At 40.6% G+C, this 12,661-nt stretch overlaps 1 protein-coding gene across 2 annotated transcripts in view; it reads left to right on the top strand.

Moving 5' to 3' along the window:
* The window catches only part of mkln1 (muskelin 1, intracellular mediator containing kelch motifs), a 30,991-nt gene that overhangs the window by 13,701 nt on the left and 4,629 nt on the right, over positions 1–12,661 (top strand). For both annotated transcript variants that reach the window (XM_030045627.1, XM_030045625.1), the window contains exons 12-17: positions 389–518; positions 5,999–6,146; positions 7,383–7,497; positions 8,897–9,036; positions 9,505–9,607; positions 10,618–10,672. In XM_030045627.1, the coding sequence (XP_029901487.1) occupies positions 389–518; positions 5,999–6,146; positions 7,383–7,497; positions 8,897–9,036; positions 9,505–9,607; positions 10,618–10,672 (691 nt within the window). The remainder of the gene's footprint in view (positions 1–388; positions 519–5,998; positions 6,147–7,382; positions 7,498–8,896; positions 9,037–9,504; positions 9,608–10,617; positions 10,673–12,661) is intronic.

Here is a 12,661-nt window from a genome sequence, read left to right as displayed (position 1 = left end):
ACACTGTGATTATTAATTGAATAAACTACAGTAGTGATGTATCAGTGTGCACGGTTAATTTCCTGTGCAGCTTCTGGTACCGTGCAGCTAAGTTGATAAGGCGTTTCCACTGAGTGAAATCTGTGTGTATTGCAGGAAATGCTCAAAATAATATGTGTGATCTTGTAGTGCAAGAATGTCGCTTGTTCCCAGCGTCATAAACAATATGAATAATGCACAAACTTTCCTCACAGTTGTTTTTGATTAGTCAACAGCAGGGAAATGTCAGCTGCTCCGAGCGTTGGTGTGAATATCAAACTGACCAGGCTAGCCACTTTCTCTCTTTCTTTCTTTCTTTCCTTCCACCAGTTTTTCTCACACTCTCTGTGCCTCTTTGTTCTCTCCGTAGAGAAACCGCTGTCTCTACGTTTTTGGGGGTCAGAGGTCCAAGACGTACCTGAACGATTTCTTCAGTTACGATGTTGATGGAGATCACGTGGAGATCATCTCTGATGGCACCAAGAAGGACTCGGGCATGGGTAAGATTTAGCCTCCATACATATCAGGCATACAGGACTTTAATCTCGATACTGTTTTCAGGAAGCATGCAAAAATGTGACAAAAAATACATTTCTGAAGTGTTAACGTCCATGGGAAGAAAAGATTTAACGCTGCTTTGTTAGTCTCACGTTTGTTTGTTTTTTTTGCACCAAAATAAAAATACTCTGGAAGAAGCAGTAGTGAGCACCAAAAGTCACAGAGCAGCAAGATCAAGTCCATTCCTTTCTGTTTGTTGTCTTAGAAGAAAATCCTAACTTTCCGTGGTCCTCAGCTCACAACAGTTTAGTTACATAAACAGTAACATTCGCCTCAAAGAGTCAAATGACCGAGAAGGTGATGACAGCTCTTCAAAGCTCTCCAGCTCTCTGCAATTTTTATTTTGAAAGACCACAGGGATAAATGTGTTAAAAATGATTCTTGGAGAAAATGTGGCATTGTTGAAAACATTGAAGCGCCTTACTGAGCTTGCTATGTTATCTTGTTAAAACGATTAAACGTTGAGAGAGCCGGTGCCAGAGCAGAGAAAATCGTTGTAAAATCTTTGCATCTGCTGACCACCACATAGATGAAATCGGAGCCTGTTGCATCAGCCACAGTTGGTCAGAACAGAGTGACAAATTAGCCAAGTTGCTCATTAAGTGAAAATAGGGCAGACACTTACTGCATATTTGTGAAGCAATAAGAATAACACAGAGTCATGGTAGAGAAATAGGAGTAGTAAAAGGGAAGAAGGTTCCAGAGAAATAAAATAAGACCAAAAAAAAATCCCAAAATATTATTAAATTTCCACTGCAAAAACGCAAAATCTTACCAAGATTATTTGTCTAATTTCAAGTCAAAAATGTCTTATTTCTAGTCAAAATATCTCATTACACTTAAAATAAGACATGATCACCTCAGAAAGAAATTGTTTTTAGACAATTTTCACTTGTTTCAAGTAAAAATTCACTTGAAACAAGTGAAAATTTGCTTGTTTCATTGGCAAAATTTGCCAGTGGAAAAAGTGAAAATTCACTTGAAATAAGTGAAAATTAGCTAGAAACAAGAAACAAATTTTGCCAATGAAACAAGCAAATTTTCACTTGAAACAAGAGACAATTGTCTAAAAACAAGTTACTTCTGAGGTGATCATGTCTTATTTTAAGTGTAATGAGATATTTTGACTAGAAATGAGACATTTTTGACTTGAAATAAGACAAATAATCTTGGTAAGATTTTGAGTTTTTGCAGTGTACTCTGTGTTTTTTCCAAGGCGCAGGGAGCTCATCAGGTCTCTCACCTGTTGAATGAACATACTGGGAGTGTTGAAAATGTATTTCCTAGTTTAAATTCTGACCCACCTGTCAGTGCTCCCGATGCGGGGCTGCAGGGTGTTGGCCTGATCACGAGTGAATTAGATACTGTGCAAGACACAATTCCTCTTCCACACGCCCATCACAAATTCATGAATCTAAATCCATTTATTCCCCAAATTCAATAAAGAGACAGGGATTTGTGCGGGTGACAATGGCACAGGAATATATCAACAACTCATAGTTATAAATAAGTCCATAAGCTGCATGTGTGCTATAGAATAAAACAGGACATCACTGCATATCCCTCCACCAAACAACAACCAGTATTCTGTCACTAACACCAGCGCAGGGCAGGTGGGAAAAGCTGAATAAAATCCATCAAGAAGAAACAATCAGATGTGGAGGACTTGCATCTTGTATTACATCCTGCATCGAGCGTCTTGCATGTTTACATCCAGGACTGAAACGGCTTGTCGGGGCTCAATAATTTTCCCCGGAGAGAGATATTGATTTCATCACAAGCAGCAATTTTAAACTTAGCAAACGGAGCAAATTGATTCTCAGAAATCTCTCCCACCCACTCATTTTGTGGGATTTTTGCACGGCCCTGTAGGAGGATTTACTGCTTTGCTTATTTTGCCTAATCTTTAACACAAAAACCCTCTTTTTAAAAAAAAAAAAAAAAAAAAAAAAAAAACTTCTCACACATGAAGCCTCACAGCTAAAAATCATTTTGCATCTGACACACAAATATGTCGGCTACGTGCTCGGCTATGCAAATTCCGACAGTACATCCCTTTTAGACGCCGTCAGCTGACTCTTGCGGCTGGGTGTGTGTTTGTTTTTGTGTAGCTGCCTTGAAGTTGTTTTTTTTTTTTTTATTAGTATTATTTTTTTCACCGTGCCTGTGGCTCTAAGAGACAAAATGAACAACACCCGGACCGCGTCAGTCATCTCTACTGTGACATTCGAAGACTCTAATAGGCGCTGTGGGTTCGGATGGTGTGGATGCCTTTAGAAAGCGATGGCCTCTCTCTCTCTCTCTCTCTCTCCCTCTCTCTCTCTCTCTCTCTCGCTGTGCACGCCTGGTTAAAAAGCTCCGGCAGCACTCAGACACTTCCTGCTTCTGATAGACAGATTGACTGAGATCTGTGCCATGCAGTCAACTCTGCCCTGAACACAGTATAAATAGACCTCTGTCTGCGCAGCTCTCGCCTCTGTCTTATCCCCCCTCTTGCACCAGGGAGAGAGAGAGAGAGAGAGAGAGAGAGAGAGGGGCGGGGGGGTGTTTGGATGTGGACGTATGAGTGAGAGAGAGGAAGAGAGATTGAAAAAAAAAAATGAAAAGGGTGAGCAAGAGTGAAACGGAGAGCAAGAAAGAACAGAATGTATTTTGGCAGGAAGGAAGCAGCAAGCCCAAACAGTTCTGTCTCTCTCTTTCTCTCTCTTTCTCTCTCTCGTTCTTTCTCACTCGCTCGCTCGCTCTCTCTCTCTCGTAATCGCTCTTGAATGTTTATGTGCGCCGCGGCTCGGGCCAGGAGGCTCGGCGCTGCAACAACATGACGTCTGTCCTGTTCGTTTTCATCTCCCAACCCCTGATCTAATGAGCCCGGCCCGTGCGCGCGGAGGCCGCTGACGCCTGTCACTCAGTCTGCTCTGTGTCCGTCCCCGTTCTCATCTGGGAGGTTTTTCTCCCAATCAAGTTAATTTAGATTAAACTCGGGGCGATTAATTAAACGCTGTCACTGTAGCCCCAATGTGTAATATTCGAGGTCTAGCCTCAGCGTTGCCGTTACATGAAAATGGATGTGTCACTTTCGCGAGGTAATGATGATGAATAATCCTTGTCTGGCTGAGTCGGTGAAGCTCGCTGCAGAAATGACCCTAATTATCTGTATCCTCCCAACTGAGAAACTCATGAAAAAGATGTTTTAAACTAGCCGGCCCGAGTTGGCAGTAATTGGATCAATTCTGCTCTTTTCTTCCCGCATTATTAGTGTGTGAAACTGGACGGTGGCGCGCCAACAAACACCTCAGTCTTAGGGTTTTTTTTTTTTTTTTTTTTTTTTTTTTTCCTTCTGATGTCTGTGCATGCATGCGGTGTTTATAATTCTGCGAGGTAACGTGTGCCATTTGTTTCCGGCTCCTATCCAAAACGGCTTTCAGCACCATCAGTGTAAACACGCTCACATGAGCGGCTCTAGTGGGAATCAAGCTGTTAATACTGCACTCGTAAAATTTTGACTTTGATAGCAATACCACGTTTAGTATCAGGGTACTCGATACCAAATTGATACCCTGGTTAAAAAAAAAAAAAAAAAAAAAAAAAAAAAAGCAAATTACTACAGTTAATTGGGGTTTCAAGATAGATAGATAGATAGATTTATTTATGGATTAAGACGAATAAAACAGCAATCCATCGGATGACATGCAAAAGTACAAAACTTATTTCCAGCATGGTCCTTGGTGTTACATACAAGAAACAAAATACACAAGAAACAGACAAAGTCAAGACAGAGGTCATACAAAAATAGGTGGGAACAGAAGACATCCCAATAAAACAAATAAACAAATAATAACAATTAAAAAGCAGAAAAACTATCTAGAATCAATGCACATTCACCTTCTTCCATAAAAGCTGCTTGACCTGCCTTTTAAAAATTTCTCTAGATGATGTCATGATTGTTGTCTCCTTTGCATGGCTAAAGTAGAAAAGAACAGAATGAAATACTGTCAAATTAAATGCAAATGTGCGCTGCTTTAAAGGCTAAGAGCAGTGTATTTTTTTTAATGTTATTTTGGACGTGGCCAATGTGAACAGCGAGGGCTTCAGCGCGGTGTGGTCCACCTAACCGCCACCAGAAATAGCTCGTATCATGTAACTCATTGAACTCCATTATATTCCAAAAATCTGTTAAGCAAGCTGGATTTTCTCTTTGATCCCTGTAATTCATTATAATGAACCGAGGCATTGGGCTTTATTTTCAAACATCTGGAGAGCAACATTTTATTTTGCCCTTTCTCCAAAACTCGCTTCAGTCCCACGAGTGCAGGCGTGTTGGAATCAGAGGGAATTAAACTGTTCATGCTGCCTTGCTCTGCCCAGCAAGCAACGCCGGGAATTGAACCCGCGACCCTGCAGTGTTGGTGCCTCGCTCCGCCCAGTGTGTCCTGCTGTGTTTACAGCACAACAACAGTGTGTGCGTGTGTGTGTGTGTGTGCGTGTGTGTGTGTTGGCACTGATGATCACACCGGCTGAATTTGCATCCTGCTCCTCTCTTCTGTGTGTCTCTGCCGGGCCTTGTTGCCATGGCAGCGTGTTTCTGTGTTATCAAGCCGTTTGCTTTGATAGCCTCTCGCAGTGTTGTTTTGCTGGTTTTAATTTTTCTTTTTTTTTTTCTTTCTTTTCATTTACGGGAGGAGAACTGTCCATTATTAATGGAGCCAGTAAAATTCGTGTTTCAGAGGCTGTCTTCTTCTGCTGATAAATTTCTTTTTTTTTTTTTTTTTTTTTTTAACTTCTATGCTAATACGACCTACTGGCCCAGATAACTTCTGAACGTCGTCGTTTGTGCATCTCAACTGAAGCAGCATTCTCATTAGATGTGTATAAACACAGTTATGTCTAATAATTGATTCTGATGGGTCAATTAAAGGTACATCATGCAAAATTGATAGATTTAAGAAAGTTTTAGAATCAGCTGACAAAAAAGTTGAAATACTGATAAATTATGTGCTTATTCTGTGTTTTCTCTCAGTTGAGCCTAAAGATTATCACTTAAACCAACCTTGGCAATTTTGCATAGTGGACTTTTTAAAGGGTCACACACTGATGGTGGCTCACAAGTGATGATGGAGAGGGATTATTTTTTTGAGTCTATGCATTTTTTTCTGCCTGTTTAATTTTTTTTTAAGCAAATTTTAACTCAGCCTTTTTAAATTGAAACACCTGAAAAACCTCCTATGGAAGAATCCACTGGAAACCTTCTCATGTCTGTCAGTTTACATCTACAGTCGTCATGCAGCTTTTGTGAGGTTGACTTGTGAAATAAGTGGGAAAGGAGGAACACTCGGAGGTCAGTGTTGGATTATCCTTCCCTTATCTGTGAGCTGACCTCCCTTTGTTTATCTTTTTTTTTTTTTTTTTTTGTCCTTTCCCTCAGTGCCGATGACGGGCTTCACCCAGAGAGCCACCATCGACCCCGAGCTGAACGAGATCCACGTCCTGTCAGGCCTCAGCAAGGACAAGGACAAGCGGGAGGAGAACGTCCGCAACTCCTTCTGGATCTACGACATCGCCCGCAACAACTGGTATGGAATGTGTGTAAAAAAATAAAAAAAATAAAATAAAAACACACACACACACACACATTTTGTACAGCTGAGGGATTGTTATGTAATAATCAGTGCAAGAACTAGGAGAGAGCACGCTTGGTTTGACACACACCCACAAACGGTAGTTTTTTTTATATATAGTTAGTACCAAAACAATGGGGAGGCATTACTCATACACACACACGCATGCACGCACGCACACACACATGCACACACACACAGAAGGTCTGTACTGTACGATTAAGACATTGTTATGCAACTGTCAGTGTAGGAAACACACACACACACACACACACACACACACACACACCAGTTCAGTCTAGTTGAGACATTTTTATAGTCGTCACCATAACAACTAGTAAGAAGCACAAATGCACACACACACACACACACACACACACACACACACACAGACTGTACAGCCGAGACAATTTTTATGTAATCGTCCCACCACAACAGCTAGTAGAGAGCACACACACACACACACACACACACACACAGACTGTGCAACCAAGACAATTTTTATGTAATCGTCACAACACAACAGCAAATAGAGAGCGCACACACACACACACACACACACGCATGCACGCACGCACACACACACCTCCTGCGTATTTTTATACAATCATAGCCACGGAGCATCACGTTTCAAAGCATTTCCTGACCTCCTTAAACAGAGTTTGTAACCCCTCTGCCCTTCAGAAGGGAACTGCCTGTTCTCTACGTGTGTGTGCGTGCGTGCGTGTGCGTGCGTGTGCATGCATGTGTGTGTGTGTGTGTCTTCCTCGATGTTTGGCTCAGTGGTTGTGAAAGAACAGGCTGTCAGGCTGCAGCTCTCCCTGTTCCAGTACATTGATTTCAGTTGCTGTTCTTGTACTGAGTGTCCAGTGAAATAAGTCAATGAGACACTTCCAACATTATGTGGATGTGTGTGCTTGTTCCCCTCTGCTAGACATGTTTTGTGTGTGTGTGTGTGTGTGTTTATGTATGTGTGTTTGCATGCAGAGTGTGTGTGCGTGCGTAAAGAACCCAATTTGTTGCACAGCATTTGCTTGAGGGCTTTAGGGAGGCTTTTTTTATTGCCACTAAAGTGAGTTTGCTTCCTCTGTGGTTTTTCTCTTCTGTTTCTCTGTGTGTGTGTGTGTGTGTGTGTGTGTGTGTGTGTGTGTGTGTGTGTGTGTGTGTGTGTGTGTGTTTGTGTCTGCTCAGGTCATGTGTGTACAAAAACGATCAGGCAGTGAAAGAAAACCCAAGTAAAGCTCTGCAGGAGGAGGAGCCGTGCCCACGCTTCGCCCACCAGCTGGTTTACGATGAGATGCACAAGGTAACACACACACACACACACACACACACACACACACACACATACAATAAGCCTAGCCTCTCACCTTGAACTTTGGTTGACACTTGACCTGACCAGCTTCCAAAAAAACCCCAGAAAAACAAAAACATGAGAAATGCTAAAACACTTTTTTATATTGATACTTTTTTTAAAATTTGTAAGGCACATATTTTCATATTTTGTTTTTCTTTCTATTTCTTATAATTTAATTCTTCTCTTGAGAATTGAGCAACTGTAACTGACCCAATTCTTGGGGCTCAATAAAGCATTTCTGAAAATGGCAGCATGCCGAAACATAAAAAAAAAATAAATAAAAAATAAAAAAATAAAGGCCCGGCTTGACCTCGTTGTTTCATATCCGGTTAACACTTCTCGTCTCGAGCTTTCATTTACACACCTGGCCCAGCTGCTCGCCCACAGCCGCTCTCTGCTAAATGAACATTTTAAGATAAACATTTTGCCCTGCAAGGAAAAACGATATCGCAAGAAACGTTTTTGTGCTTTATAGTCACTGAAGGAGCAGATACAAAAGCAGGGACTCACACACACACACACACACACACACACACACACACACACACACACACACACACCAGTGGAGCTGCAAAATTATAAAGTTATCTTGCTGCGTCTTTTAATTATTAGTCTCGGATATTTGGGGGGAAATATTCCGCTGTGCTTTATGCATTTTAAATCCTCAACATCTGAGACATTAAACGTTTTCTTATTAATGAGTCGCATATTTATTGACTCAAGAAACTAAAATCACCACGTACAATGAGACGCCACATTTTAGTTTAAAATAAGTACAGTTAGTTCAAAAGTATGAATATATGTATGTACTGGGTTTAGTTTTGTCAGTCAATTTGTCTTTAGTTTGGTGTGCATTTTTTTAAAATATGCACATTTTTAAATGCACTTTTACTTGCTTGATTCCTTACTGTTTATGTCTAATAATTTGTTGTATTGTTTTATTATTTTGCTCTGTTTCGCTACTTTATTTCATTCTTGCATGTATGCTTTTAATACTTTTAGTTATTTAATTGTGATTTTATTGGATTCTGCCTTTTCTTTTGCTGTTTTCAAACACTGTAACTATGTTCTTGAAGGTGCTACATAAATAAAGTTTATTGTTATAGTATTATTATTGTTATTATTTAATTAGTTGGTGAGTTTAAAGACATTGTCAGGTCTCTTGGTGATTTGCTATCTAACCTAAAATTCAGGCTCTAATTATCAATCGTCTGCTTTTTATCCCCTGAATAAAAACTAGACTGTTCATTAAACTTGACTTTTTTTTTTTATTGACAGATGCTAATCACTTGATACTGAGTTGAGTGTGTGACAGCAGTGTGTGTTCACGCTGTGTCGTGTGTTTCAGGTGCATTACTTGTTCGGTGGAAACCCGGGGAAGTCTTGCTCCCCTAAAATGCGTCTGGACGACTTCTGGTCCCTCAAACTGTGTCGGCCCTCCAAGGAGTACCTGCTGCGCCACTGCAGATACCTCATTAGGAAATACAGGTCTGTGTATTTTTAGCTCGAGTAGTACCACACCTCTTGTCCCAAAATAGCTCACATGTCGTCTTGACACGTGCTGAGCTATTTTGGTCGGGGAGTTTTATGAATGCAGCTCTACTGGAATATCCTAGAATGTGTCATGCAACTTTTTTGACGCATTTAATGCATCAGACGGAGGCTTTCAGCTTTTTTATTTCCCCTCCACTCTGAACCCGACTGCAGAGGAAACCAGATTGTTTCTCCTCTTTTTAGAAGCTCTGAGATAAAACACAACAAACATCAACAAACCAGGAAGAAATCAAATGTTTCGATCATGGAGCGTCGGCCCTGAATCCTGATGATGTGATTGCTGTGCTCGTGGCGCCATCTAGCGGCCAGTTTTTGCAGCTGCAGCCCCAGTGTGCATGCGTATGTGTGTGTGTTTGACGTTTGTCTGTGTTTTGTTTTTGTTTTTGTTTTTTCCCTGGTTAGATTTGAGGAGAAAGCCCAGTCGGAGCCGCTGAGCGCTCTGAAGTACCTCCAGAACGACCTGTCGCTGACCGTCGACCACAGCGACCCGGACGAGACCAAAGAGGTACCGAGAGCAGAAATCATCATATTTTAACACATTTTTCATTTGTTTTTATTTTTACACGGTCTTCATTTTTTAAATTCGCCTTAGTTTTAGTTAGATTTCAATGTGGCTTTGGTAGATTTCATGTAGTTCTTAGTTGGTTTTGGTTCTAATCTTGGTATTTTTGGTAATTGTGGCAATTGTAAAGGTATAAAATGTAAATTTAGTTTAGTTTATGTTTGCATCAGGTGTTATATAATGTAATTCATTTTTAATATGTACTAACAATATTTTTAAATGTACCATTCAGTAAAAAAATCTTCTAAAATAATATAATTATATAAATAAAATGAATATATTTCTGTGTCAAATAAACAAAAAGATGAAAATTAAAAACCTTTACACTTTATTTTGATATTTCGTTCACAGTGCAGCCTTTCTTAAATTTTTGTTCATAGTAGTGTTACAGTTTTTTCTCCCATCTTAGTGTTATTTAGCAATAATAATAATGAGACAGAGAGATAATAATAAGGTAAAATAACAGAAGCAAAAAAAGTAAGCACTAAAGAAAGAGTTAATTTAGGAAATTAGAAAGAGGGATAGATGTATTGAGGATGAAGAAAAACAGCAGTGCAGAGAGAAAAGGCTTAACGGATAGAAAGTTAGAAAGGAGAAAGGAGAGTAAAGGCAGAAATAAAGAAACAGGTATGGTTTAGGAAGGAAAGAGAGAGAGAGGTTAACAGAGAAAGAAAGAAAGAAAGCGAGAAAAGCTTCTTGTGACTGTCGACCACGTCTGAGCTTGTGAATCCAGTAAAGGTGTTGCATCATGAGCGCAGCTGGAGCTTTGAATTATAACCTCCAGCGTTCCAGACAGACGCGGGCTCTGAAACGCCTCGATAACAAGGTGCACTCAGGCCGCACGCCGCCCGTCGTTACCGCACGGCGTCCGCAGCAGCCGGTTAATCTGCTGTCACCGTTTGTCCGGCGGGACTCGATGTGAAAGTGACTCCTGTGTTTCTTGTTGTTCTCAGTTCCAGCTCCTGCCCTCGGCGCTCTTCAAGTCCAGCTCCGACTTCATCCCGCTGGGTAAGAGCCCGCACTAACAATCCATTCACTGAATCTGATGCTAATAAACGCCATGAAAGTATATCAAACTACTCACACCGAGTCTTGACGCTGAGTTTTCATCGCCGAAAGAAAACAAAGCAAATCCTCTGGTGTCTGTGTCTCCCTGGTCTGGCTTTTGACCTCCTCCACTCGCCTCCACCAGACATCAGACGAATGAATGTTGATGAGGAGAAGTTGGCTCACTAGTCTAGGAAATGCTACGGAAACTACAAGATAAACACAAGCTGACAGTTTTCAATGGAAACTCACCGTAGATTCCCATTTTGTCGTAATGGATTAGATTTGTCTGTACTCGCTTCAAGTCCCTGATGAAGGACGTTTCACTCACACGCCGTCTTGGTAAACTCCTAATCCAAAAAAATTTCATCCATCCCTGATCCAATGGAAAAAAAATCTGGCTTTATCATTGTATTATTTACAACATCAAAACACTATCAGAAGTTCAATTTAAAAAGCTGCAACGACAGCATCCGTAAAATCCTCTGACGCGGTGTCGTGCCGCTCGTTTGTTTCACTGGATGTGCTTCCAGAACGCCTTTGGTTCTCTCTGTTCCGCTTGTCTGTCAGTGTTACCGCTTTTATCACGCAGCTCTCTGTTCTCGGGAACCGAGGAGATCAGCAGCTGCATGTACATCCTGATGTTTTTTAACCATATAACACAAAAAAAAAATCGGATTACGTGGCAGTTTTTCTTTCGTATATATTAAAAAAAAAAAAAAAAAAAAAATCAATCTAGCCTCTGGAAAAAAATAATGATGGATCTTCATAGTGCAGGATTTCTGAGTCAATGTGTTTATGTGTGTGTTTATTTTAGGAGTTTATGTGCACATTTTTTATGCCGAAAATTCAGACCTGCGGTAAAAAGGCCTTAAGTCCCTCCCGGTCCTGAAAGCACATGGCCCCAGTCAGTTCACGATCATCAGTAATACAATATGAACGTTTTGGGATCCGATCCAGCAGGTTACAAGGTGAATCGTGAAACTATAAAAATTAATTTACACAGAAAAAGACTATAAAAGTAATTGGGGAAAAAGACTTACAGAGAATTAACTACAAAAAAAAAAAAACACATAGAACTGCTTTTGTGCACTCCTAGTCTGAAGTTAAATTTTATCTTTAATTTTATGATAATTTCTGATTTATTGTGCATAGATATGGTGCTTTGTTGTATAGCGTTGTAGTCATAATTCTAGTTTTATACTTTTATACACTCCACTACTTCAGTGTGGTTTGCATCTCCATGGTAACAGCGTGATCTCCGATGGGGGGGATTTGTTTTTGGATTATGGGCAATGTAATGTAATGCAGTGCTTAAATAGGAATTTGGGAATAAAACATAATTTCTTAAAGCAAAGTAAGACCTTGATACATAGTGGATCAGAACAAACGCCCTGCGGTTGTGAGTGAATCACATTTTCACTTCTTGAGCAGTAGAAGTAGATGATGCAGGTAAATAATAATAATAATAAAAAAGTCTTAAATTAGTGATATTTAGCAGTGAAAGAGCATCTGTAGGTGGATTTGACGAGGGCTGCCCCTTGAGAGTTGAATCATCATGACTCAGAATGTACTTTTTTTAATTTTTATTTTATTTTTTTAAGATAGTTTCTGGACATTGCAATATGTTTTCAGACAGATGGTAGATGCACAGTTAATTGGATTAATTAACTGGAGATCAGAGCTCTCCAGTCGTGGCGAGAGCAGCCGGTATTTGAAACTTGAAGTTGAGCGTGGGGTGGGGTGGATGAAGATTAAATTCATCAGCGTCGGAAGGTCGGCTCTGGAAATCGTGAGGCAGGTGCAGCCCCCGGTTTTACCTTTTTTTCCGTGATGCCATTGAAGTGTTTCTCCCTGACGGCCGCGGCTCGGTTCACGCCAGGCACGGCTGCCGACAGATTCGTACATTAATGCAGATTTACACTTTAATGCCGGCGGGTGAAAGGCCGA

This window comes from Myripristis murdjan, chromosome 23, assembly GCF_902150065.1.
Source record: "Myripristis murdjan chromosome 23, fMyrMur1.1, whole genome shotgun sequence".
Classification (NCBI taxonomy): Eukaryota; Metazoa; Chordata; class Actinopteri; order Holocentriformes; family Holocentridae; genus Myripristis; species Myripristis murdjan.
Note: the sequence above shows the minus strand (reverse complement) of the source record. Positions and strands in the feature narration are given on the sequence as shown.